General features: G+C 37.6%; 2 protein-coding genes across 2 annotated transcripts; both read right to left on the reverse strand.

The window, feature by feature from the left end:
* Nucleotides 1–2828: 2828 nt before the first annotated feature.
* Nucleotides 2829–12689, reverse strand: calm1b (calmodulin 1b). Its single transcript, XM_084431580.1, has 6 exons — nt 12447–12689; nt 9109–9139; nt 8879–9022; nt 4568–4674; nt 4316–4451; nt 2829–3768 (listed from the first exon to the last, which is right to left on the reverse strand). The coding sequence occupies exons 1-6, from the start codon at nt 12447–12449 to the stop codon at nt 3740–3742; spliced, it is 450 nt and encodes a 149-aa protein (XP_084287706.1). The 5' UTR covers nt 12450–12689; the 3' UTR covers nt 2829–3739.
* A 4421-nt stretch (nt 12690–17110) lies between these two features.
* On the reverse strand, nt 17111–25671 carry psmc1b (proteasome 26S subunit, ATPase 1b). Its single transcript, XM_084432049.1, has 11 exons — nt 25382–25671; nt 23207–23260; nt 23030–23126; nt 22822–22946; nt 22554–22739; nt 21924–22052; nt 20047–20143; nt 19745–19934; nt 19024–19175; nt 17531–17685; nt 17111–17386 (listed from the first exon to the last, which is right to left on the reverse strand). Exons 1-11 carry the CDS (start codon nt 25382–25384, stop codon nt 17252–17254), a joined length of 1323 nt encoding a protein of 440 aa, XP_084288175.1. The 5' UTR covers nt 25385–25671; the 3' UTR covers nt 17111–17251.
* Between the last annotated feature and the right edge of the window lie 659 nt (nt 25672–26330).

Consider the following 26330-nt stretch of genomic DNA (forward strand, 5'->3'; position numbering starts at 1 on the left):
TCTTGCCTGACAGTTTCTACAGCTTCCTGCTCAGAGCCACAGATTCAATAATACATGAATAAAAGATGAAGATACACTGTAAAAGATTATATGACCAATAAGTTATGACAACATATGTTTTTACATTGCTTTAACTCATCAAAATAAGTTAAGCAATTTTCACCTTTTATACGTTATACAAGATTCAACTCGTTTTTTTAATTAATTTACTTAATAATTTAAGTTGGAATGACTTAAACATCCAAGCTGATTGTACTTAGTTTACTCTTAGTTTGATGTTTGCATCAATTTGAATGCAATTCACACATTTCTAATAGTGACAAAGTGCAAGTTTGCTGATTTTCAACCTGCTTTGTATTGTTACAATGTAAATGAACACATGAACAGTCCAGGTCTGAGAAATTCCCATTTATTTGTCAGCAAATAATCCGGCGGACTTTTGACAGCTCTGGAGCTTTTGTGAAAACTACAGATTATAACTACGCATTTTTGTATCCCTGTCCACAGACACAGAACAAAACATGTATTGCACAATAGGTTTATCACTGGTAATGGTATCGTACTTCGTCTACTCTTTAAATAGCATCATGGTAAAAACAGCCTTCTTCACGGCTCACTCCCACTAAAACGTTTACTTTTTGAATTCTTGCACCCGGAAACAAAACAAGTCGATACCATTTAAAATAAAAGTTTGCTAAGAAGTATTTCCTTCTGACGCAAGGCGGTATTTGACTCTTGTCAATTCAATTCACCTTGTTCTTAACGTAAGTGCAGTGCAGCCATTGTGAGCTGATTTTGTCGACTGTCGAGGCTTCCAGTCTCATCCTCTTCCTGTTATTTTATCTGCACAAAAACTGTCCGTTATGCTGCTTGATATTGCAAACTATTACTTGTTATCATATTATCCAGATATTTACCTATAGGGGCAAATGAACTGGAAGTTTCAGCACATTGACAGAAAATAGCTTACCTCCCTGTATAAATATAAGGTGAATAGGAAAAGACTGGAAGTGGCCTTGGATGGCAACTCGGGGAGCCGGGCGAGCTTGACCTCGTGGGTGGGCTCATTCGAAAGGCCTCGTCCAGCTCTACGATCGATACCATTATGTGTGCATAATGGTTGTTGAAGTTTTCCTATTTGGCAAAATGGAAGACAACAGCCCTTTTTCCTCTGTTTTCTCAAATCAGGTATAACATCGACTTACTCTCATTATATGTAGTATTAGTAGACTGTTAGGTTAGGGTTCGGGTTAGTAGAATAAGCTGACATGTAGTTGCAAAGTTACTTATAGTTAGTAGAATGTCTAAGTGGACTTTTGAAATAAAGTGTTACCCCAATTTTTATTGAAAGCCCATTTTGCCATTGGTGAATTAGCCCTTTAAGTGTCCAAATACTCAAGCTGTAAACCCTGTAAACACTGTAAACCCTAACACTTAAAATAATTATTTGGATTGAGTAGAGCCAATTTAAATTAAACAAAATAGTTCAAGCAAATTAACTTTACTTTTATGAGTATTTAGAACCGTCTTTTTCTTTTGAGTTCACAAAACTGACACATTTTAAGTAATCTGAATTGCTTCATTGGTTTGAATTGTATTTACTTGATTCTTTTAATTTAACTAACTTAATTTTAACTGAAACTGGGCTGGGATTTCTATTTTCCAGCATGCTTTGCCATGACACTCAAAGGGAGGGTAAATGCTAAAATCTAATTTAATATAATGTTCTGCATACTTAAACTTTGAATTTCTTAACATAAACAATTTGATGTAATTGATTGCCTAGTTTTTTTCTGAGTTTTGCCAACTTATTCAGGTTTACAGTTTTTATGAGAACTCCATGTCAAATTCAAAGGACTTTGACTAATATACTTCTTCACATCCGGAGTGGTGTCATAATACAGAAAAAAAGGGGCCAGTTTTGCAATAGAAACCTTCAGAAATACTGATCTGATATCAGACAGGAGGAAGTCTTTGCCACAAAAACAGCTGGTAAAGGTTACAGTGATATTTCATCAAGTGATGTTGCACATAAATTGCACAAACAAGTGTTGCTAAGTGTCGTCTGACGTGGACGCACCGCTGTCTTATGAATCAGAAAAGGACATTTATTTAAGTTTAACGGGAGCAGATAAAGCAGTGTGCTGTATTTTTTTCAGACTTTTTTGACCGAGCACCTGCTCAATTTAGAATGTGCGTACACTACTTCGAATGGAAATATGTAGTTATGCAAATAAAATACAATTAATTAATTAAAAATTTGTATAATTATTTTTTTTTTGTGGAATATGATAGGGTTTTAGTCTGTGTTGTTGATGGTTGAGAGGAGGTGTGGAGGGGGAAGGGTGGTAAATCCTCCTCTCTTCTTACTGGTACGGCAACATCCTGCCTCATTTTCACGTGAAATATTGATACTCCTAATTTAACCACAGGGCAGCTCAGATGTCAAAATGTGTGGGTTTGGCGAGTGAGACTGTCTCCTGCTTCTTGGGTGGGCGGCGGTAAAGATTAGGAGCTTTGCATTATGCAGGTCAATTCTAAAGAGAATTGTGTCTATATATACATACATATGTGAAGTTGAGAAAACTGAGGTGTAAAATGACACTTGAGAAAAGGAGAAAACTGGAAGGGAAGCTAGATGATCGGGTTATTAAATGTTTGATGGCTTCGTCTCAACAGGAAGCTGTAATTTAGCTGGAGCACAGGTGGTCTAGTGCGGTCACTGATCTATTTGAGCTCAGACGGGATGGATGTCAGAAAACCCGGACCTTACTTCGCTCAACGGACACAGGATGGTTTCATAAGGAACAGCATTGAGCAGGGAGTCGTAAAGTACATGTTCACTTTATTCGAAGAAAATATTAAAACAGTAGCATGTACAACTTGGAATGAATGCAAACTGAAGAGTGGAGTGCAAACTCCCGCAGCAGAAGAGATGCAGGGGAGAATTCACCGTTCAGGAGTAAAGAAACAGAGGACAGAAAAGTGAAGGCTCAGACACAGTCCTCTAACCATCTCGAACATCCCTCCATCATCTCCATCACGGCGAGACACCACAGAGACGGCCGTCCAGTAAAAGAAAGTCATTGAAACGAAAATAAATGATTGTCAAAAAAACTAAACAAAAAGTAAAATCATGCCAAAAAAAATTCCTTTTGGATTTTTGCTTGTTATCCCCCACAATACCTTAAAGCCCCATTCCACTCGAAACTTGAATTTACAAGCTTTCTCTCTACTTGTGGTTCCTCTTAAATTACAAATAAAAAAAACACAATACAACACTTCAGTGGACTCAGCACGCTCTGATTGGCTGGAGAATGAGCTCCGGGCTCAAGCTGCATGCATGAAGAACAGAAGAAAAGAAAAAAAACAAGAGAACAAAAGGAGGATGGCCAGCCCAAACATTATCAAGAGCAGATGGAACTTAAGGAGTTCACCAAATGCTGTTTTTCTTTCAGTTTGAAGGTAGTTACAGGATATTTTTCTCTTGAATAACTGATGCTAGACTGATCTTTGGGGACATGATCACTAACCATTTCATGCAGATATTTGACTTTTTTTTTTTTTTCATTATTTTCTGTGTGGACAGAAGGATACTTTATTTTAACATTCAATTATTATTATTATTTTTAAACAGAAATATTGTGAATAAATAAACATTTTTTTCCCAAGAGGTAAGTAAAACATTTGACTGATTTTTTTTTTCTCTTCTAAGAGGGCACTGCAGAAGGAGGCGGCTTCACTTTGCGGTCATCATCTGTACAAATTCTGAGAGGAGAGATGGAGAGAAAATGAGATTAGGCAGTTGCTTTTGGCCGAACGCCACGCTGCGCACCCAGCTGCTAAATTGCTCAATGGCTTATTAATTTTTTAATCAAGAGGTGAAGGTAGAATTCACACGGTAATTAGCGTCCCATTTCCGAATAGCTTTCATACGAGTCTAATCAAGAGGCTCCGCTTTCAGCAAGACAAAAAGAGGCCCTTTCACATGTGCTCTGTGCGATTATGGTGCATTCTGGGAAATATGAGCCATTTTCGACACAGATAACTTAGAAGTAAAATATACTGTGGTGATTCCAACATGGAGATGAATAAAGTAAAACCACAGATGAGATTTTAAAGGAATTTTAGTTCTCTGAACGAATCATTAAGAAATCATGAGGTAATGAGATCACGGTTCGGTTTCGAACGTGGCTCAACCAATTGGAATCAAGGACCGGGACTATCCGTTTTACAAAATAGCCTTTTATAATAGCCAAACAAACATTGGAATGTTGTAGGAAACACAGTGAGCGTTGAGAGGTAAGCAACATACCTTCATAGTTCACCTGACCATCACCATCTATGTCAGCTTCTCTGATCATCTCATCCACCTCTTCATCTGTCAGCTTCTCGCCGAGGTTTGTCATGACATGACGCAACTCTGCAGCACTGATGTAGCCATTACCGTCCTGGAAGGAATAAGACAATATAAGTCACAGAAAGGGCAGGAAAACTTTGGCCTCACTGCCGTGACTCTGTAATAAACAAACTAAAGCCAAGTAAAGTAGTTACAGCTCAAACATACCTTGTCAAATACCCGAAACGCCTCGCGAATCTCTTCCTCGCTGTCTGTGTCCTTCATTTTCCTGGCCATCATCGTCAAGAACTCTGGGAAATCTATGGTTCCATTTCCTAAGAAAAAGGGAAGTGAAATTTTATTGAAAACCGAAGTATTGACAGGAACGTTCACCTCAAAAACTCTGAGAGGTATAATAAACCATTTCCACCTCAGAGTAAAGGACAATAACCAAGTTCACACCGAGGACAATAACTACAAAGATAACGATAACTGTTAGGCGTCCACGCCAGTGGACGTTATCGTTCTGTTTATTCCAAGCGTGTGCTGCAGTTTTGTCGTCTGCCTTTTTAAATGCTCAAGCTCATTAAAGTCTGGTGGATTCTGATTGGCTCTCAATGTTTTAATTGTTCATCAGCTGGAATAATCATCCTGAAAGTGATTCCAACAATATGGTTCCTCTGTGTCATTATTTTTAGAAAGATTTTTAGAACTACATCTTTATCGTTATCATCCTTGGTGTGAACTTGGCCTTAACAAAATAAGGTAATTACGACTTTAAATCTTAAAATTGCAAGAAATAAACAACTTTGAATGAACTTGTTTCTCATAAACGTGACCATTTCTCATGACTGCGACTTCATGCAATGAGGCCTTTTCTTATAATTACAACTACAACTCTAATTGTATTTCTTATTTTAAAATTCATCTCACAATCACCTCTTCTGTTTTTGTCTCTCAGGCAAAGAAAAGGCTTCCATATTGAAGTATCAAAGTAAAAGATCTAGGTTTTGGGTGACGACTGGGTGATCTCCACCCCATATTAGGGTCATTTACTTGGAAAGCTCTCAGAACGCAAACCGCAGCCGTGTCACGCCGTGGTCACTCACAGTTTACAAGCAAGCCATCAAAGAGATGAGAGTACTGGGAGGTGGGGATTCGCTAAGAGAGATCAAAAACCATGTGACTCACTCTGGATTAGCAGGAGATGATAGTCCTCAAGGGGCTGCGGTGAATAATAAAAGCTGAGAGGGTTACTGTGACATAAGAGACGTGGCTAGATCCCTAAAGCTGGCACGGACTAGCCTTAGCTTGACCATGAAAGAGTTAAACCATGTCTAACGTTCATCGAGGTCTGAAACAGGTCAAGTGTGCGGTAATAAAGACCAGGCTGGATTACTGACTGAATGTGTGAAACCACTGGTCTAGGATTAGCCATCCTAAAAGAGACATTGAACTTTTGACTCTGGTTTAAAACCTATGGTCTAAAACCTTAACCCTTTGGGTTGCAGCAGATGGCGATTTAATGGTCTGTGGCGTAATGTGGCACGAGCGAAACTTGTATTCAATGAAAACGTGTGCAACAAGCCACATTCTTAGCGTGGCAGATAAAAATGTAAGACCTTCGATTGCCACAGGATGTTGAGTCATATTAGCACAGTCTTTCAAAGGTACCGGAGGGGGATGCAATTCATTACTAGAAGAACCACTCAGCAACACACGGTTGTGCTGAAATCAGCCATTTCCAGGTCACTTCCAGTGTCTGTTCTCAAAATAAGTTCTTCCACGGTTTCCCGGCAACTGAGTTGGATGAGTGTGTGGGAACGAGATGACAAACGCAAAGAGTGGCTTATGCAATTACTTTTATTTTCCACTACTCGCATTATTGCCGTCTGACCTAGATCATGTCACGGCAGGAGAGAGGCAGGCTGCATCCCACAGGCCCATCGATTCGCTGATCGAAGAAGACTCGCAAATCTGACCGGCTTTAGAAGTGTTGCAGCCTCCTGATCATCCCAGACCATCTCGTCTGTCTGTCTGAGAGGTCTGTGACAGGAGGCTGATGGAAGAGTTTTCTGGAGTCACTCTTTGCTGAGTGAGTCACAACGATGAGTCGATGAGATTAAATGGCTGTACTTACTCCAATGTGTAAAAAAAAAAGAAATAGTCCTTTGAACGGTACCTTTAAATTAAAGGTGATGGATGTTGTTGTTTTTTAAATTGCATTGCAAGTTTAATATGCAAAGACAACTGGGTAAATGACGAATAAGAATGTCCATGATAAAAAAAAAAAAAAAACTTTTAAAGGGAATTATGCAAAATTCACTTTCACATGGTGTTTGAACATAAATGTATGTCGGCAGTGTGTACACAAGCACCCTATAATGGTAAATTATACCATTGCCCATAAATCATAAACTGTCTCAAAATTGTTTGCATTTTCTATACATTGTGACGTTACAATGTAACAGGCCCCGCCCACGACTGGTGACTTACTACCTTAGAATAAGATCCTCCCCTGAGTGAGCTGTACACGGTCCGCCATGTTTATCTCCTCTGGAAACACGAGAATGTCTCAGCTATATGTGATAAACAATCTGAATGTTCTATTGTTGGCTGTGTCAAACACAGAACGCATTTTTCCATTCCACTGCACTATTTTTCCATTGCTTTTCTATGTAAACGCGCTAGACGGACGCGTTTGATCGTTGCGCTCGCGTTTCGCATCTTTACAGCGTCTCGCTCAGGAAACAGTGTTCTAAAAACACAGCGCTCAACTTAAAAGAAGTTTAACTTTAAGAAAACGCTTGACACCTTGCATTTGATGGGAGAAAATAAATAGGACAAAAAAAAACGCAATGTCTGTCTATAGCGTATTACATAGAAAATGCTGTAAAAGTAGAGCAGTGGAATGCAAAAACGCGTTCTGTGGAGACACCTCCATACCTTTTCTCGTTTTGTTGTTGAATATCCAAGGCACGAGCGGTAAAGGCACAGCCCTCTTCTGGAAAGGGGGGTGGGCAGCAACAGCTCATTTGCATTTAAAGATACACAAGCAAACAGCGTGTTTTTGCTTCCACCCAAAAAGGGCCATTTTGGACATGGTATAATAAATGATATGTGGGGTATTTAAGCTGAAAATTCACAGGCACATTCTGGGGACACCTAAGATTTATTTAGACTCTTTAGTCTAAATTTAACTAAATGTCATGTGGTGTAACAAATTCTCTCCTATTATTTTCACAAGTTTTTAGTTTTAATGTCAAAATTCTCATTTCATTAAAGGAGTAGTTCACTTTCAAATGAAAATTAGCCCATGATTTACTCACTCTCAAGCCATCCTAGGTGTATATGACTTTCTTCTTTCAGACGAATACAATCGGAGTTATATTAAAAAATAATATATGAAATATATATGCAGAATATATGCAACTATATGAAAAAGTAGCGTAGTGCGTCATGGCGTAGCGTGAATATCAGCAGTACGTCGCATTACTCGCATAAGTTGCACTTTACACTTAAGTGGAATCCGTATGTTCGTTTGGCCGGAAGCTAGTTATTTTTCTTTATAAAGTTTTAAATATGAATATTTTTCTTACACAAACTCATTGTTTTGCTCCAGAAGGCCTTTATTAACACCCTGGATACATAACTAGGTTTTTGTAGAGCTTTTGTGACATTTCAATGGGTCTGCAGAGATCTTCTTTACGATTTCCTCACTATGATTTTTTCCCCTGCATGCTTCTGCAGGTTGGTAAAAACCAAATGTTTGATTTGGCAGACAAAAGTTTTTTTTTTAATATATTAATAAGCTGTTTTATTGATATATTTCCTTTCTAAGAAATAATAATAAAATATATTGCCTAACTATTTAATAAGGTTCAACTTTGACACTTTTTCTTTCATTATGATATTAGGACAGTTGCATTACCCTGACATTTTTGACTTGATGCCACTTTATAAACTGTATTTATAATGTAGCCTAATCTTTATAATGTAATCTCTTTAAATAAAAAATAAATAAAAAAAGAGTGTTGAGTCACTGACCCAATTATAAGTAAGCCATTTGAAGGCTGATTTCCTGAACAAACATGCTCTGTTTGTCTGAGCAGTCAGACACAACAACATTATGAGTTTGTGGGGAGTGTCCTTTAAAGGGTTTGTTCACCCAAAAAATAAAATTCTGTCATCATTTACTGACCCTCAAGATGTTCCAAACCTGTATGACGTTCTTTCTGCAGGTGAACACAGAAGAACATATTTTGAAGAATGTGGGTAACTAAACTTTTGACGATAGCCATTGTATTTTATCCATACTATGGAAGTCAATGAGTGCCGTCAACTGTTTGGTTACCCACGTTTTTCAAAATATCTTCTGTGTTCATCAGAAGAAAGAATGCATACAGGTTTGGAACATCTTGAGGGTGAGTAAATGACAGAATTTGTATTTTTGGGCGAACTAACCCTTTTGAGATATTTAGGAACAGGTGATAAACTGCATTTAACGTTGATTCATAGTTTACTTTCAAATCCACTCACCGTCAGCGTCCACCTCATTGATCATGTCCTGCAGCTCTGCCTCCGTGGGGTTCTGGCCCAGCGACCGCATGACTGTGCCCAGCTCTTTGGTCGTGATGGTGCCGTCACCATCCTTGTCGAATAAGGAGAAAGCCTCCTTGAACTCTGAGATAAGACAACAGCGGTTGTATTTAGTGTATGCTTCGAAACACACATATCAAAGTGATCCGATTATGTGCGTGAACTCTCACCTGCGATCTGCTCCTCTGTTAACTGGTCAGCCTACAAATCAAAGAGAAAAGAGATGCTGGTTACTAAGCAGACAGAAAAAAAGCATTTCTGATTTTAATGCATCTCTATACACCAAGAAGAGTCCTATCGTTTTGCCATTATACAAAAACATCCAAACAAAAACACTTTATACAGTAGCATCAGATTACAGGACATTGACCAACAATCCAGGCCTTTGGTTAACAGTGAAGAGAGAAAAGCTTGCTGTATGAGTCTCAAGAGCTTGCTAAAGTGGATGAGAGCTGCTAGGAAAACAAATAACCCACATTATGAAGGGGTGGAGTGGAGCTAATGGACCAAAGAAAGAGGAACACGCAGCCGTCCCTTCAATCACACTAATTATTCCACTTCCTTGATGCATTAAGCAGCCATACTCTCACATGATATGACATATAACATGCACTGGCTTAAGAGCCACACATGAGTCACTGGCAGATACATTTGAGACAGAGTGCTGGTTTGCTGGATATCTGGGTCTTTCTGCTGCCAGCTGTATGGCTCATTTCATTCCTCATGCCCATGTGCCCAGTACACCTCCATCAGCCTCCTCTCCTGGGGGACGGTGGCCGTAGAGGAAGAGACGCAGCTGCTCTGGGACTCTCTGAAGACTGTCTGTCCTGCTGTCTGAAACGTTTCTCTTTTATAATGGGCAATAAATGGAAAGTAGTGGTTGTAGGTCGATAAAAACATCGCAAACATGCATATTTAAGCAGGTGCTCTAGGACCCGACAATTTCCAAAACGTCCAACAACATGGTAATCGTGTATCAGTCACAGCTAATAGACAGTCAAGAGTTGAATTGTTAGTAGTTTTCTAATAGTTGCCATGATGATCTTTGGCTGAAACTACTGAAGTGTTTGTCATATACTGATATATGGACCAGGTCAATATTCAACCAATGTTTGGCCATTTTAGTCACCAATGGTTGTGCCATAGCTGTGTGATTAACAGAACCGTCCGGCAGTTCCCTTTTCAGCACTTATCGGCAGACCTATCAGAAAGATAGGTATTTATTTATATTTAGGCTTCAGTGGATATATAGTGACAATTTAATCATTCGTTACTTATTTGGTATGTCATAATTTGTGTCATATTTTCAAGTTTATGTCAAAATTGTTGTCTGTAGGTCAAGTTGGCTTTTTGAAAAATACATTTTTGCAATAGGATCAGTATCAAAATATCACTTCTCCGTTTCAGCCTCAAATTTCCAAATCATTGCACCTAATAGCGATGCATTTACAGAAAATGTGACCACACAAAACCAAGATGCAAATCGAAGCCTGTGAAATTGGACCCGTTTCTCCTCTATTTTCAATCACACACCTGAAGGCTCTCTAGAACTCCACAGGGCAGAGGAACCGCACGAATGAATCCGGTCGGCTGTACTTACTGTGCTTGACACTACTGTCACCCATCTGCGCTGAGATGTGTTTGTCTAAAACGCTGCTCTAGGCTATCGCTTATTAAAAATGTTCAGGCAAATGAATGTAGGTCAGTATACACAGCATAATCCTCAAGAGTCCCAACACATAGGCTAAAGCACGAGTTTCAGGGAACATTACATCACATCTTCACCCATGACAGCTGTCTCCTACCAGATGCTGTTCCTCTTTATTAGAACACACACAAAACCAATACAGAGATCAAACCACCTACAATAAACCAAACCAGTCCAGAAACACTTGAAGGCGGGATAGCCTAGTTCACCCAAAAAGGAAAATTGTGTCATCATTTACTCACCCTCAAGTTGTTCCAAACCCGTATGAATTTCTTTCTTCTGCCGAACAGAAGATATTTTGAAGAATGTTGGTAATCAAACAGTTGAAGGTGAACATTCAAACATTGACTCTTTTTTTCTACAATGGAAGTCAATGGCTACCATCAACTGTCTGGTTACTAACATTCTTAAAATATCTTCTTTTGTTCAGCAGAAGATAGAAATTCATACAGGTTTGGAACAACTAACAACTTTCATTTTTGGTTAAGCCATACGAACAAAACCCCAGGGGGAAAACGTTATTGCTCAAGAGTTTCATCTTTCACAGCTTACTAAAGACTTAAAGAAATAAGCTCTCAGGTAAGGTTCTGCTAAGAAGAAACAAAAATGGACAAAACTTAGGCCTACACAACTGTTGACAGACAGTACGAGTATAAAATAAATGCAGATAGCATAGTTTAGATTTTATTTATTTTTTAAATCGGTTATTAGGTTCAATCTGGCTAACATTAGTTAACAATGAAAATACTTTTAAAGCATGTATTAGGCTAATCTTAATGTTAATGTAAACATTTACTAATACATTACTAAGTTGTACCAGTATTTTTAATGGACCTGAGCTAACATGAACTAACAATTTATGATAATTTTTTTTAAATTCTGATTTCTGCAGGGAGGCACATTTAAAAAAAAAAAAAGAAAGAAAAAAGAAATACAGGTTCTGTTTACTAGGATGCACCACAATTACATCACATGTGAAATATCAAACAATACCTCTCAGATTCAACAAACAAACATAAAGCTACAAGACAGACATTCTACAACGACACACCTTTTATTTGCATAAGCTACAGTGACTACAGAGAAAATACAGGAAATGACCATGACCATAAGCCTACACCACCCTTTTAGTCCACGCAGCACTGAGGTTTGGTTACAATACAACTGCCTGTCATTAGTGAGGCCTTTAAATGTCAGTAAAGTGGTTTTAGATGGGAAATACTTGACCAAGCTGTTGTAATTCAGTCTTTAGAGGGGGTATAAAGAGAGATAGATGATGCAACATCCTACACATCCTCATCTGAGACACATCTACAATCATCTTCATCATGTCCCATCCATCATATTTCACATAAACAGAAGCATATCAGCATAAACATCCTTATCAACCCAACCTACTGACCCTCGACCCCTAAAACACTGCCCAGTCTGTCTAAAATAAATATCACAACTACAGGTTTCCAATGTGCTGTCATGTTGATCTAAATCATCTCATTTTAGGATATAATACAACAATTATAATGCATGGCATGTATTCCGCATCATTTGATGTGTATAACCCGTATGTAAGATAAAGGATGTAAGAATTGCGCAGTTTTAGATTCAGGCTTCACTGACCGATCCATCACTAAACTGATAAAATAACGCGCAATGTTTAAAATTAGCTCGCCGTAATCTTACCTCGGAAAGTTACATCTACAAACTAAAGCTTTAATTAAAAGCCTGTTTTGAGGTTCATTTGGTGCGGGCAGAAAGTTAGAGTTACTGCATTAAATAGTATAGCATTAAAATATCACGTACCATGTTTGTAGGGAATAGAGGGTGATGATGATAATCTCCAGCCTAAACTAAACGCAGCAGGTCTCTCCGTCTATCCCTCTCTCCCTCTCTCTCTATCTATCTCTTTCTCTCTCTGTCTCTATCTCTCTCTCGCTCTCTGGGATGCGCGTGCACTGCTGCGGCTCCGGCTTCTGTGCTGTGTGGACTCACTCACTCGGTGAGAAGAAGCGCACATGTATTAATCCGCCACTCACTTCCTGATTCAGTGCGCGCGGAGCGGCCCTGCCTTTCCCTCTCAGCCAATGACACGCGCCGTTACAGCGCAGGCAGACCGACCGAAGCACGCCGATGATGCAGTGAACAGTGTTTTCTTTCTGTCCTGCTGAAATATTTCAGCATTAGGGTGATGGATTCATACAAGTGTGTGCCAAACAATACATCTTTGCATACTATTAACAAGTACTGCTCCTTGTTTTAAAGAATGTGAGGATATGAATAACTTGAAGAATTCCCACTCAATTATACTGATTGACAAGAACTTGCTCATTTTGTGATTTACTAGATGAATGAATTGTCCATTGTCCAGTTTGAGGCACTAATAATTAATGTAGGTCTCCTGATACATTATACTTTGTGTTGTGATGTGTGCAGTTATTTCCCTAATGAAATAAAGGGGTTTTGGGTATTTTAGCTGGCTCGACTGGAAGACCAGCTTAAATCAGTTAAGAGTCCCATCATAGGCTGGTTTAAAATGGTTTTTTTTTTTACCCTCCAGGACTCAGGACTCATATATGGACTATAAATGAGTGAATTATTATGATAAAAAAAAGTTTTTTAACAAAAGAATGCTGCATAGTATTACATAAATCAATACCGCTCCTTGTTTAAAGATGTTTAAGGATGGTTCATAACTGTTTAAACATTTTCTACTGACTAAAATTGCTTATTTTGTTCCAATCATTGTAAGGGATGAATTAATTATCCAGGAAAGTCTGCAGAACTAATTATGTAGGCTATTAGGTTAAGAACACACAACTGTAGCATCAAAGTTAATTCATGCTATGTGTATGTAATAGAATAGAAGATTCTGTTGTTTGGAGAATCTTATTAAACTGAATGCCATTATTAGATCATTATTAAATAAACGCTAATTTCCTGCTTTTATGAAGGACATGCAGGCTCAAGTGATGTGTGGCACTAGTTTCTCCAGGCGGAAGGACAGCGTGGATTTCCCTCCGCTCGAGTATTTATGGTGTCGGTTTGTTACGGAGCACCTGATTGGTTGACGCGGACCTGCAATATTATACACAATGTTAAGGGGGGCATTATTGGCCGCCCTGGACCTGCAATGCACCAGGCAACGGTGTATAATAGAAGACCTATCCAAAACTTCTTAGCATTTTTTAAATTACTATTATTGAAGGAGATTATATTAGTATTTGGCTACGTTTACTTTTATTGCACCACATTTCAGTACATTCTCTTTAAAAAGAGGAAGAAAAAGAGGAAGTGCATCAGGTTTTACTCACATTGAATGTTCAACACTTTCTATTGGCTAATGCAGCCTACAACCCACGAGCGAATCACATGTTTAACCAGTTTTGTAAATGTAAATGTAAAATTATAACATAAACCTGTGCACTGTATTTAACCATAATATTTCAATTTTAAAGACTATTTTCTACCTCACTAGAACTGAAAATCAGGCCTACATTTATTACTTAATCTTGTACTTCTTGGTCATATATCATAGATTAGTCAAATAAAATGTTTTTTATTCCGCAAGGACGCAATACATTTATCAAAAGGGACAGTTTCATTTCAGTTTATCAAAGAATCCTGAAGAAAATGTGTCAGTTTTCACAATATTTAGCAGCAAAAAGCACACACACTGGTCTATAGGTAGTTATGTCATCTAGTTATATACCACACATTAACCACATCCTAATATATGGGTCATTCCTGTCCTGGGAATCGGTAATATTTCAACATTTATGAATATTTAAAAAAAAATTGTTTTAACTACATATGATTCATTTTCTAAATACCCCACATCATTAGGTAAATATCAAACCTCCACAAAATCATATTTTCCACCCCAGGCACTAAAGACCTTTTATTATTTTCATATTTAAACAACTTTTATTCTCAACCCATGGAATTGGTTTAAATGGGATTTTACTCAAAACCTGTTATAAAACAAACATCTATACTGCTCATGCGTCCCTTATAACAATTTAACAACTACAAATGTGACATTTTGCACATTTTCATGGTTATTGTGTATTATTTGTGAGCTATTGTGTATCTGGTCTCTTCATATATATATAAATATACACACATATATATATAAAATGTTTTCAATTTAGATGTTTAGGGCCTAACTAAAACCACAGTTTTATTGTGTTAGTCCTTAACATGTCAGCTGGTAATCAGCAAGAAATGCCTTTATTTTTAATTGTCTTCCCTATTATAATATTAATGTGACAAGGTTGAGAATAATGTGAAGATTGAAGACTGTAACAGGTTTAAAGGGAGATATTGCCTTCAGTTTAATATTTTTCCTCTCTCTCATATATTGTGCCCTGTCTGGGTCAACATATCTGCATGCACAACAGTCTTTCTGCTACTGATGTGGCTGCCATGTCTGACATGGGATGCTTGTGGACACATAACATCAAATATTCTAAATATAAAAATTATGAGTTGTCATGATTTTGCTAAGTATATAAATATAAAGTATATACATGTGGCCTTGTGTTACCTCTTGCCAAGAAGAGTATGTTCTATTAAAACGGGCAAACACGACACCTAGTGTCCTTAGTGTGGAGGATCACATCTGAACCGGGTTCCTGAACTGTACACCGAGTTGTAGAAGCTTTGCCTCCGTGACACACACATCCAAGGGGTCTGCATCCAGCTTTCGGTTCACGCGAGCTAGTCTCCGACTGCTGAATGTGCATTGATGTGCAGACAGCGAATGATTTAAGGAGAATGCAGCACTGATCCCGTGAAGGCCCGCAGACTGACTGCTTTCTGCTGACTGGACACTTTCATTAGTCGCTCCTTTACATCAAGGGAAGCATTTTCATCACACTCTTCATCCTGATTTGCAGAGGTCAGTACGAATGACGTCTTCAAGATAGGACCGAAAACAGGAAAGCTTTCCCTCTAGTGGATTTAAAACATTTTATATACAGTAGCACTCCTAACAAGGTGAATGTCTGCCATAATATTTAATAATAATGTATTTAGAGATAACGTGCACAAATAAGAGCTGCAGCACACCCAGTAAGTGATGAGGTTGTTTTAAATAATTAAGGGGAACGGAGAACTGAGATTGAGACGAGAACAATCTAAAAACGCTGCATTAATTATGGCAGTCTCTGCAGAGTCAAGCAGGAGAAAAGACGCTGGTCCTTTCGTCTAATAATTAGCAGAACCTCTGCGGAAGGGAAATTAATCGTTCCTCTCTCTGAGGATAAGCTTTCTCTGCAGGCGCTGCCTCTTACTATGACTTTCTGATTAAGATAATGAAGTTCAGGAGAACAGATTTTCAGTAAAATTCCTCGAAATTGATATCTAAGAACATTCAAATGAATAGAAAACTAGATTGACAGTTTCTTTTCTGGAAAGTAAAAGATCTGAAATTAATACAAAAATGTACACACACAGATTTCCATGTTTTATGGGGATTTTCCATAGCCATGATGATGTTTTTTTATACTGTACAAACTGTGTATTCTATCCCCTTACACTAAACCTATCCATCACAGAAAACGTTCTGCATCACTCAGTGTGATTTATAAGCCGTTTCCCTATAATGGGGACAAAAAATGTCCCCACAAGGACTTCAGATATTGCCATCTTTGTGGGGACATTTTGTGCCCATGCCATAGGGTTTACCTGATACTTAAAAAAACAGTAATATTGCGACATATTATTGCAATTTATAATAACGGTTTTAATTTATTGTAAAATGTCATTTATTCCTGTGATCAAAGCTGAATTTTCAGCATCATTATTAGTCTTCAGTGTCACATGATCCCCCAGAAATAATTTTAATATGCTGATTTGATGCTCAAGAAACATTTATTATTATGATCAATGTTGAAAACAGTTGTGCTGCTTAATTCTTTTTTTTTTTGGAAACCTGATACACTACCATTAGGGTAAGTAAGTAAAAAAAAAGTTGTTACTTTTATTCAAAAAGGAAGCAATAAACTGATCTGGTAAAGTTTAATTTTTAATGTTAGAAAAGATTTCTATTTCAAATGAATGCTGTTCTTTTTTTCAATTCATCAAAGAATCCTGAAGAAATGTAAACATTTAAGCAAAAGTATAAAAATATCAAGCAAAAATGGCTTTCAACATTATTAAAAATAATACTAATTGAGAACCAATAATAATTCATAATATCTGACCATCAAATTATCATATTAGATTGATTTCTGAAGGATCATGTGACACTGAAGACTGAGTAATGATGCTGAAAATTCAGCTTTGACATCACAGAAATAATTACATTTTACAATATATTCACATAGTTATTGTAAATTCTGACTTTTTTTGCAATATTAATGTTTTTACAGTATTTTAGAGGGGGGGGGGAAAGCAGCCTTGGTGAGCAGAAGCACATATCCCATAATCACCTTATGTGGGCTAAGGAAAAAGAAACAAACCAATCAAAGCTCTAGCATTTATTTTCTGATCACATGAACGAAAAACAAAGCGTCAGAAAAAAACGTGCGTATATTATAGCCAAATGTGTGCGAGATGGAGCGTCACACTCACATATTCACATAGAAATGAAAACTGGAGGAAGATTAGAGATAGAGGCCTTCGGGGGTGCCCTCCTGCTTCTTATACAAAACATTTTCTTTAGACTTCTTGAAGTCCTCGTTGGTGACCTTCATCCTGCGTTCTCTGAGGGCCATGAGCCCTGCTTCTGTACAGATGGCCTGAAGAGACAGGGAATCAAGAGATGAGATATAATGAACAAGTCATCTGCTTCCTGAAAATATGAAAAAACAACACAAGTGGGCAGCAGAGCTTTCTGCAACACTTTAAAATGAACCAAACCCCTGACAAGCACATCAACATACCTTAATATCGGCTCCTGAAAGGTCGTCTTTAGCCAGGATGAGGTCGTCCAGGTTCACATCAGTGGCCACAGTCATTCTGCTGGTGTGAATCTGGAAGATCCTTCTTTTGGTTTTCTCATCTGGTAACGGGAACTCAATCTTACGGTCGATACGACCTGGAGAGGAAGACAGACAAGAGTTTTTTTTGTCCAAAAACAACTACTTGAGTAGCGCATTTAAAAGTACAGTAACACTTTAGTTTAGGGTCCAATTCTCACTATTAACTAGTCGCTTATTAGCATGCATATTACGAGGACTGTTTATTAGTACTTATAAAGCATTGCCTTATTCTGCATGACCATGTTCTACATCCCTTAATCCTCAATATCTAAACTTAACAACTATCTTACTAACTATTAACAAACATTAATTAGGAGTTTATTAAGGGAAAAGTCATAGTTAGTAGTTAGTTAATAGTGAGAATTGGACCCTAAACTAAATTGTGACCAAAAGTACTCACGAGTAGTGAGTACTGAGCTGCGGATTCTACCCCTAATAAACACTGTACACTGCGATTTAAAAATGTAGAAAACAGTGTACATACTGTAATTCATCATCCCTACCTTTTACACAGGTACATTTACTCAAATAGTTATGCAGATAATAAATATAATTTGAAAAAACACACACAAACGCACGTCTCTTTGCGGGGCCACGGCGAATAAGCTGCTCTATCGGCAGCGTCTACAACTGAATGGAAAAAAACGTTCACTTGAAAACTGTTTTTGCGCAAGTGCACATGCTACATGAAGGCGGATTGTATGAAACAGATCAAACAAATGTTTGTTTATTAACGATCTGTCGTTTTATCACATCACGCGCTGATAGAGATGCAGTATAACGCCATGGGTCATCAATTTCAGTACATCAAGCCTTGGTAAGCTGGTTTTCCACATTAAGCGCTTTAGAATGTCCTTGTTGCAAGCATTGCGGGGCTGAGAGCCGTGGGAACGGAGCGAGTGTGCCACACCGGTCTTTTTCCCTAAGCCTTTAACTTCGTTACAGTCCCCAAAAGCGTGCATTGCGCTTATACTACACCCATAAAGAGTGAACGAGCTGCCGACTGCTGCAGGACGCGCGTGAGGGAGAGACTCTCTATATGCACATAAATAAATGGGAGTGAGAATTCCCAGCCTTATGAACGTGCCACTTGCTGGAGTTATTCATATTGAAACATTGTATTAAAATTGATACCCACAACCTCGCACCAAATTTCAGGCCCTGTACATTTAGTAAGCCAAAATCCGAAATTGACCTTAACATGTTTCTTCAAAATAGAGGAAGATGCTGATATCTCGATTGAATTGGTGCTTGAAGGATGTTCTTCCACAGCAGCCATGATTAACAGTAACGTAAGTATTTGTAATTCGTTACTTCACACCCCTGCTTGAAGGTGCATCTAAAGTTCACATAGACTTAGAATATCATAGTATCAGTTTGCAGAGGCATCTTACCTGGTCTAATAAGAGCAGGGTCAAGGGTTTCTATTCTGTTGGTAGCCATAATGACTTTCACATCTCCACGTGAATCAAAGCCATCCAGCTGGTTGAGCAGTTCCAACATGGTTCTCTGAATTTCACGTTCACCTCCTGAGTTTGAGTCGTATCTGCAAAGAGGTATTCAGGGTACACCATGACACAGTATCTTTTAAAATACCCATGTTATGCTTTTCCAGATATTACATTTCATGCAGTGTGTAATATAGCTGTTTGTATGTGTAAAAGGTCTGCAAAGTTTCAAAGATCATAGCGCATGATAAATGGACTTATTGTCTCCAGCCTGAAATGCTTTGTGAGGGATTCCAGTCTTACACCAATCACAACAGGCCAATCAGCCGTCTGACCAATCAGAGCAGAGTAGACCAATCACAACAGACAGGGCCATCTGACCAATCAGAGCAAAGTAGGCTCTCAGAAAGGAGGAGTTTAGAGAGACTGAATCCTGTATTGAACCATTTCAGACACAGTGAGAAAAGATTTGATGTTGCAAATATATTGTAACAAAATTAAAGTGTTTTTTGTCCTTGGATGCATATAAACCTTTTGTAAGAGACCTCCAAAACAACACTAGGAACCTTTAAAATAGCATTATAGGGGCACTTTAATAAAGACCAAAAATGTGTTTGCATTGCAATGGATATGAGCATGTTTGGATTATTTCATAATATTGCTCTACCTCTTAGTTCCAATGGCGTCAATCTCATCGATGAAGACGATGGAAGGTGCGTGTTCCTCGGCCACCCTGAAGAGCTCGCGCACTAATTTAGGGCCGTCGCCGAGATACTTCTGAATCAGCTCTGAACCAACAACGCGCAAAAACGTTGCAGACGTCTGATTGGCCACCGCTTTGGCAAGGAGGGTTTTACCTGACATCCAGAGGAATTATATGACAGATCAAGATTTGTGACATCACCACATGCCCATGATAATGTATTTATTTCTGTGAATTCTGTAAACAAACAGTGGTGTTGGACTCACCTGTTCCAGGGGCGCCGTAGAGAATGACCCCTTTAGGAGGCTTTATCCCCATTTCCTCATAATACTCTGGATGGGTCAGCGGCAGCTCCACGGACTCCTGCAGGCCAAAACATGTGTTAAGCAGCATAGAATCATTTTTATCTGATTAAACATCACCAAGTACCAGCAGTTTCTTTTTGAACTATTATAATGTAAAATGTTTTAATATGTAAAATTCTACCTATATACAGAGATCTCTTTGAACAGTGTTTTGTTTGTTTTTTTATGCCAAGGACCAGCAGATGATGCCTTTTTGACGGAAAACCTTCCTAAAATATAAAGGCAGCTATATATTTCCATGGATAAAGACACTCAAAAATACTAAGCACTAGATTTAAAAAGCACGTTGTTTTCAAAATTACAAAATCGAATAATCAGCTTCTATATTATCATTGTACTAAAACCAAAAGAAATGAATTATGAATTATTTTGCCTTAAGCAATATTTACTTGTTTTTGCATGAAGAAAAATGTCACATCCTATTGTTCAAAAGTTTGGGGTCAGTAAGATTTTGTTTTTGAAAGAGGAAAAGAAAGAGGATTTGATAATAAAAAAAACAATAAATTAATATTGGGAAATATTGTACAAATTCAAAACCGTTTTCCTTTAGAACATATTTTAAGTAGTAATTTATTACTTTGATGCAAAACTGAATGTTTAGCATCATTACTCCAGTCTTCAGTGTCACATGATCCTTCAGTAATCATTCTAATATGATATTATTATTATTGATGTTGTATCATCAAATTCCTCAATGATTCATCAAATTCATTTATTTTGATCAATTTAATGTGCTCTTGCTAAATAAAAGTAGTAATTTCTTACTTTCAAAAAAACGTTTTAACTGTAGTGTATAAACCCTGAGACAGCATTTTCAACACAATTCAAATGTATTTTAATAGCAGTTTTCACACTAGATATTGTTTCTTTTGTTTTAAGATGTTTTGTTTTTTGTTTTTCCTTGCCACTGTCACCTATCTATGATAAAAGCTTCAGCAATTATTGCAACATGAAAATCCGATGCCTAGCGAGAGCTGAGGGATTTGAAATGTTGTAAAACCGATGCAGAAATTGCGTTTTTATTACTCAACAGGTGAGAAAGGTATTTTATTGAACAGATAAATTGCCATATGTAGCTCTAACAGAATTCATTGTAAAGCAATATCTATCGTGAAGGGTCATATTCATCCGCAGTCACGCAGAACCGACGCACAACCAAAGCAATGTTCTTCTGCAAAATGCATGCGATTTTGTTTTTTAACCACTAGAGGGCCAAAAGTTACTTGCTTTTCTACTCAGTACCAGCTCGGCTCGCCTCGCCTTTGTTTGGTTTTCCACTGTGTAAAAGTTGTATCTGTACCTGCTTCCAGGTACTTTTTTTCGTATCACCTCCGGCGAGGTTCTGAGCGAGCGTAAAATGTGACGTGAAAACACGGCAGACTGCTGATTGGTCAGAGAGAATCGTCACTATTCACTGCGTCATCATTGCACGCGCCAGACGGAGTATCCTGAATAAAAAAAACAGCAAAAACAAAAACATCCAAAAACAGCATACACTCGATTTTCTCCATTGTCCTGTGTGTGTGGGTAGCGGGTGTGTGTCGCGTAGAAGATTAAGTCACGACAGTTTCCTGCGGCGTCGCTATGACGACCAGGTACTATTGTGGAGATACTATCTGCAATGGAAAACGGAGCCGAGACGAGGCGAGTCGAGTCGAGTTGAGCTGGTACTGGTAATGGAAAAGCGCCAATAGTGTCCCTTTAATACAATTTTGTATGGTGATTTCAGACTAGTAAACATCTGGTCTTTCAATCCAATAAAGATGTCTTTATCTTGCCTTAATTTCTTGTATCTGGGCGTCCAGTCCACCGATGTCCGCATATGTCTCTTGCGGAGCCTTCTCCACCTTCATGACTGTAACAAGAGGGTCTGTGTCGTCCATCAGCACCCCGATGACAGCATGGACCTGTAAACAACATCACATTTATTAGGTCAATCTACCAATGTTCTGCATCCAGAATTAGATACAGGAAAGCATACAAACAAAAGAATATTTGATTATTATTTGTTTTCCAAAAATCTATAAAACAAAATACATTTACATGAAGCCACATAAATGTTTTCATAGATTGCAGCTTGAATATAAATATATTTTGTCTTACTGCCCTGGAAGATGGTTTCATGTTTTTAAACTTGTTTGCAAAAAGTAGGACAAAATGTACTCTTATTAAAGATACATTCTCTAAAAACATGTCTTAATATCATAAGAAGTGTTGCTTCTCAAGTAAATGTATCTAGTTTCAGGTTTTAATCGATTTTTAATGGAAAATTAGACAAAAATACTTGCTTTCCAGTTTAAACTATACTACTTCGGAATAGCTGTTTATTATAATTGTCAATAATAAAGTTTGAAAGATTCATCCGATTTAATTCTATTCAATCCTGATTGTTCTGGTGGATATTTTACCTTGTGATTGAGTAAGACGGAACAGCCGGGCTCCAGCAGATCTTTGTCAACAAACGAGAGAATGCTGACATAATGCTCCGAGCCCACAGACGTGGAGACAATGGCATGATTGTCATCGATGATCTCCTCCAGTGTCCCCACAGACATAGGGGTCCCCCTCAGGTCATCGACCTTTGACCTCTCCTCCTAAGAAGAGAGAAAACGGAAACATCAGGTCAGACCAACGAAAGAGAGAGCGAGAGAGTGAAAGAGAAGAAGGATGGTGCACCTCCTGTTTCTCCTCTAGAGGTTTCATCTGCTCCTGGTTTCTGATGAACTCCTCTTCCATCAGCAGGTAATCTTTAATTCTCTCCTGCTTCAGGAGCTTCAGTCTGCACTGTGTGTGTGGGGTGACTACACGGAGAGACAACTGGACATTAGCCGAAAATCAACCACAAGATACTCCTGAGTTCAACAGCAAAGGTCACGTCCTGTACCTAAAGGCAGTTTGCTGGCAGCATCAGGACCCTTGGACTTCCTCTTCCTCTTGCCCACTCTAGATGGAATGGGCGGCTCATATTTCTTCTTCTTGTCCTGTTATGAAGATAAAAAAATGTAATAAGGATAAACACTTGGATGATGCCATTTTAAAATATTCATGTTATTCTTGTCACCTTATCATCTTTCTTTCCACCTCCTGGTCCGTGTCCTCCGCTCTGACTCTGGCCCTGTGTTGAGAAAGATTCATGTCTAATGTTCATATAGTACACTACCGCTCAGGAACATTTATTAATGTTTTTGAAAGAAGACTGAATGTATGTGATCAAAAATACAATAACATCAGTAATATTGTGAAGTATTATTACAATTTAAAATAACTGCTTTTTATTTGAATATACAGTACTGTGCAAAAGTCTTAGGCATGTTAATATCCCCCACCCCCCATCCCCCCCCAAAAAATGGTTTTAAGTCAGTTATTTATATCTTTTGCTGTTGTGTATCAGTAGGAAATAATCAGTTTACATTTCCAAACTTTCTTTTGCCATTAATTGTAATAATCCAGTGAGATTTCTGTATGCACAAGGAGTCTGACAACAGCCGGTGTGATCTGATCTCACCATCATCGAGTCCGTCTGTGATGTGATTGAAAAAACTGAGACAGACTAAATCCAGAAGAACTGCGGGAACGTCTCCAAGATGCTTGAAGAAACCTTCCTGCAAAGCTACCTGAAAAACTATGCGCAAGTGTACCTGGACAAAAGCCGTTTTAAACGCAAAGGGTCGTTACACCATATATTGATTTGAATTAGTTAATAGAAGTTAAATCATAAATAAATTCAATTTGTGATTTTATTTTTGAAAGCATTCTCACTTTACAGCATTTTAACACAAGTGCCAGTACTTTTCACAGTACTGTAGCTTTGCAGGAAGGTTTCTTCAAGCATCTTGGAGACGTTCCCGCAGTTCTTCTGGATTTATTCTGTCTCAGTTTTTTCTGTTTCTTCATGTAATCACAGACGGACTCGATGATGGTGAGATCAGATCATACCGGCTGTTGTCAGACTCCTTGTGCATACACAAATCTCACTGGATTATTACAATTAATGGCAATAGAATGTTTGGAAATGTAAACTGATATTTCCTACTGACACACTACAGCAAAAGATATAAATAACTGACTTAAAACCATTTTTTGGGGGGGGCGGGGGATATTAACATGCCTAAGACTTTTGCACAGTACTGTATTTAAAAATGTAATTTATTCCTGTGATCAAAGCTGAATTTTCAGCATCATTACTCCAGTCTTCAGTGTCACATGATCCTTGCTTTAGAAATCAAATGAATGCAGCCTGTGCTGTACATAAGAGACATCTTTTCAAAAACATTTTTTAAAATCGTAATCATCGTATAAAGATGCTTGGCTATACACTTACAAATAAATACATTAAAACTGGGAGTGTCGCTGTCGATATAAGTAACTTATTAAACTTAGATTAGAGAAATGTCAAGAACTGTATGTTTTTATATAATGAAATATAATATGATTTCAGTTACATTTTGATTGTATGTATTTTTTGAGCATTTTGCGTAAGTTAGTTTAATGTATTAATAATAATAATAACAAATATTAATAATAATAATAATAATAATGTGTAAACTTGAGAGGATCTGACTTTATGTCCAATAAAATTTATTTGATTCGATAACTTAATTCTAGAATCATCCGTTTGATATTTTGTATTTAATGAAGTGACATTCATATGTTTAAGTGTGACTTATGGCTAATGTACTGTAACGTTACCTATTATTTTAAAAGGAATAGGACTCGCATATGCAAAACACTAGATTAGATGTCCTATATTACGAAAAACAAAATAATGTCCAAAATGACTCTTTCACTGAGCACTTTATGTAATGGAAGAATAAAAATATTGGTTGAATACCCTACTCTGATTTTAATGCGTGTGTTTAATACATCTGTAATGGTGAACTGACTGTTTTCGACCAGATAGCAGGAATGAACACGCAAAAATACACAATAAATATTTAAAATATCGAGAAACTTTAAATTGCATTAACGTTTTGACAGGTTTTAGGTTGTATGCGGGTAAGTAGAGTGACTGTAACGCTTTTAATAGCAATTAATGTTTCTTCAGAGGATGACTGTTGTGTTGTTAATCCATCGATGTATAAAGAGGTATTTAGCAGAGTTACGACGTGATAACATTACTGTTCACGCGCCCGTATACACAGCTTTCACACACTGTATTTGAAAATAACAGAATTATTGAGGGGAGAAGGAAACTATTTAAACAATGAATCGCTAAATAAACTGCTGGCTCACTCACCATTTTCACCACCGCTTGACGCTCACAATAAACGTCACTACGGATAGACTGATAGGACAAAGGATGTGTAAGACCGAAACGCGTTTGTTCATTCACGACTGGAGTCTGTCCTTTAGGAAGAGAGCTCTAATTTATCATTGCCAAACCCAAACCGTTTTATAAATACCATTACCCCTATTATATATGGGGCTCATATTAGCTGTAGCGTCCGACCTCGACCTCAACTGCTTTTGTCATAATGTTGTGCAGCATGAGGAGAGTCAAGCATGGGAGGTAGGCTACACTAGCCTACCGGTCAAACGTTTGGAATAATCAAATCAATATATATATTTTTTGTTTATTTGAAAGAAGTCTCTTATGTTCACCAAGGATGTATTTATTTGATCAAAAAAAATATATAAAAAAGTAATATTGTGAAATATTATTATAATTTAACAAAAACTGAATGATCCTTATTCATGATTAGCCTATTATCAATGTTGAAAAGCGTTTTTGCGTTCCTATTTTCTTTTCTTTTTTGGGTGAAAACCAGCATTCATTTTAAATAGAAATATTTTGTAACATTACTGTATTTACTGTCACTTTTGATCAATAAAATGCACCCTTGCTGATTAAAAAATATAATAATAATCGCTTTCTTTCTTTTTCAAGTCCCCATGAAATCAAAATAGAAGTTTTTTGGCTTTTAGTATGAATATGTTAGCCTTACTGTTATCTTAAAGCTAATGTGCTCCAAAACAGTGACAAAATTCCCATTTAGAAGATATAAGCCACAAAGCGTTCAAAACTTACAGTCTGTCACTTCAACCACCTCTAGAATCTGAAGGGTCCCGTCCCCTTCATTATAAACAGACACTGAATCTGCAGCTGAAATCGAATCACTTGTTCACACATTTACTATTTTCAACATGGTTAATGGCACATGGTGCACTATATAGGGGATAGGGAA

This window comes from Rutilus rutilus (genome assembly GCF_951802725.1).
Source record: "Rutilus rutilus genome assembly, chromosome: 15".
Classification (NCBI taxonomy): Eukaryota; Metazoa; Chordata; class Actinopteri; order Cypriniformes; family Leuciscidae; genus Rutilus; species Rutilus rutilus.

What these genes read in the sequence shown, in the direction of transcription:
- calm1b (XM_084431580.1), bottom strand. An exon ending in AACAGAGGAGCAGATCGCAG is followed by an intron (nt 9,023 to 9,108) that starts GTGAGAGTTCAC and finishes GTCTTATCTCAG; the next exon opens with AGTTCAAGGAGGCTTTCTCC. An exon ending in CGTTTCGGGTATTTGACAAG is followed by an intron (nt 4,452 to 4,567) that starts GTATGTTTGAGC and finishes TATTCCTTCCAG; the next exon opens with GACGGTAATGGCTACATCAG.
- psmc1b (XM_084432049.1), bottom strand. An exon ending in CTACGGCGCCCCTGGAACAG is followed by an intron (nt 19,935 to 20,046) that starts GTGAGTCCAACA and finishes TCTGGATGTCAG; the next exon opens with GTAAAACCCTCCTTGCCAAA. An exon ending in TTTCAGGAGCCGATATTAAG is followed by an intron (nt 17,387 to 17,530) that starts GTATGTTGATGT and finishes CTGTCTCTTCAG; the next exon opens with GCCATCTGTACAGAAGCAGG.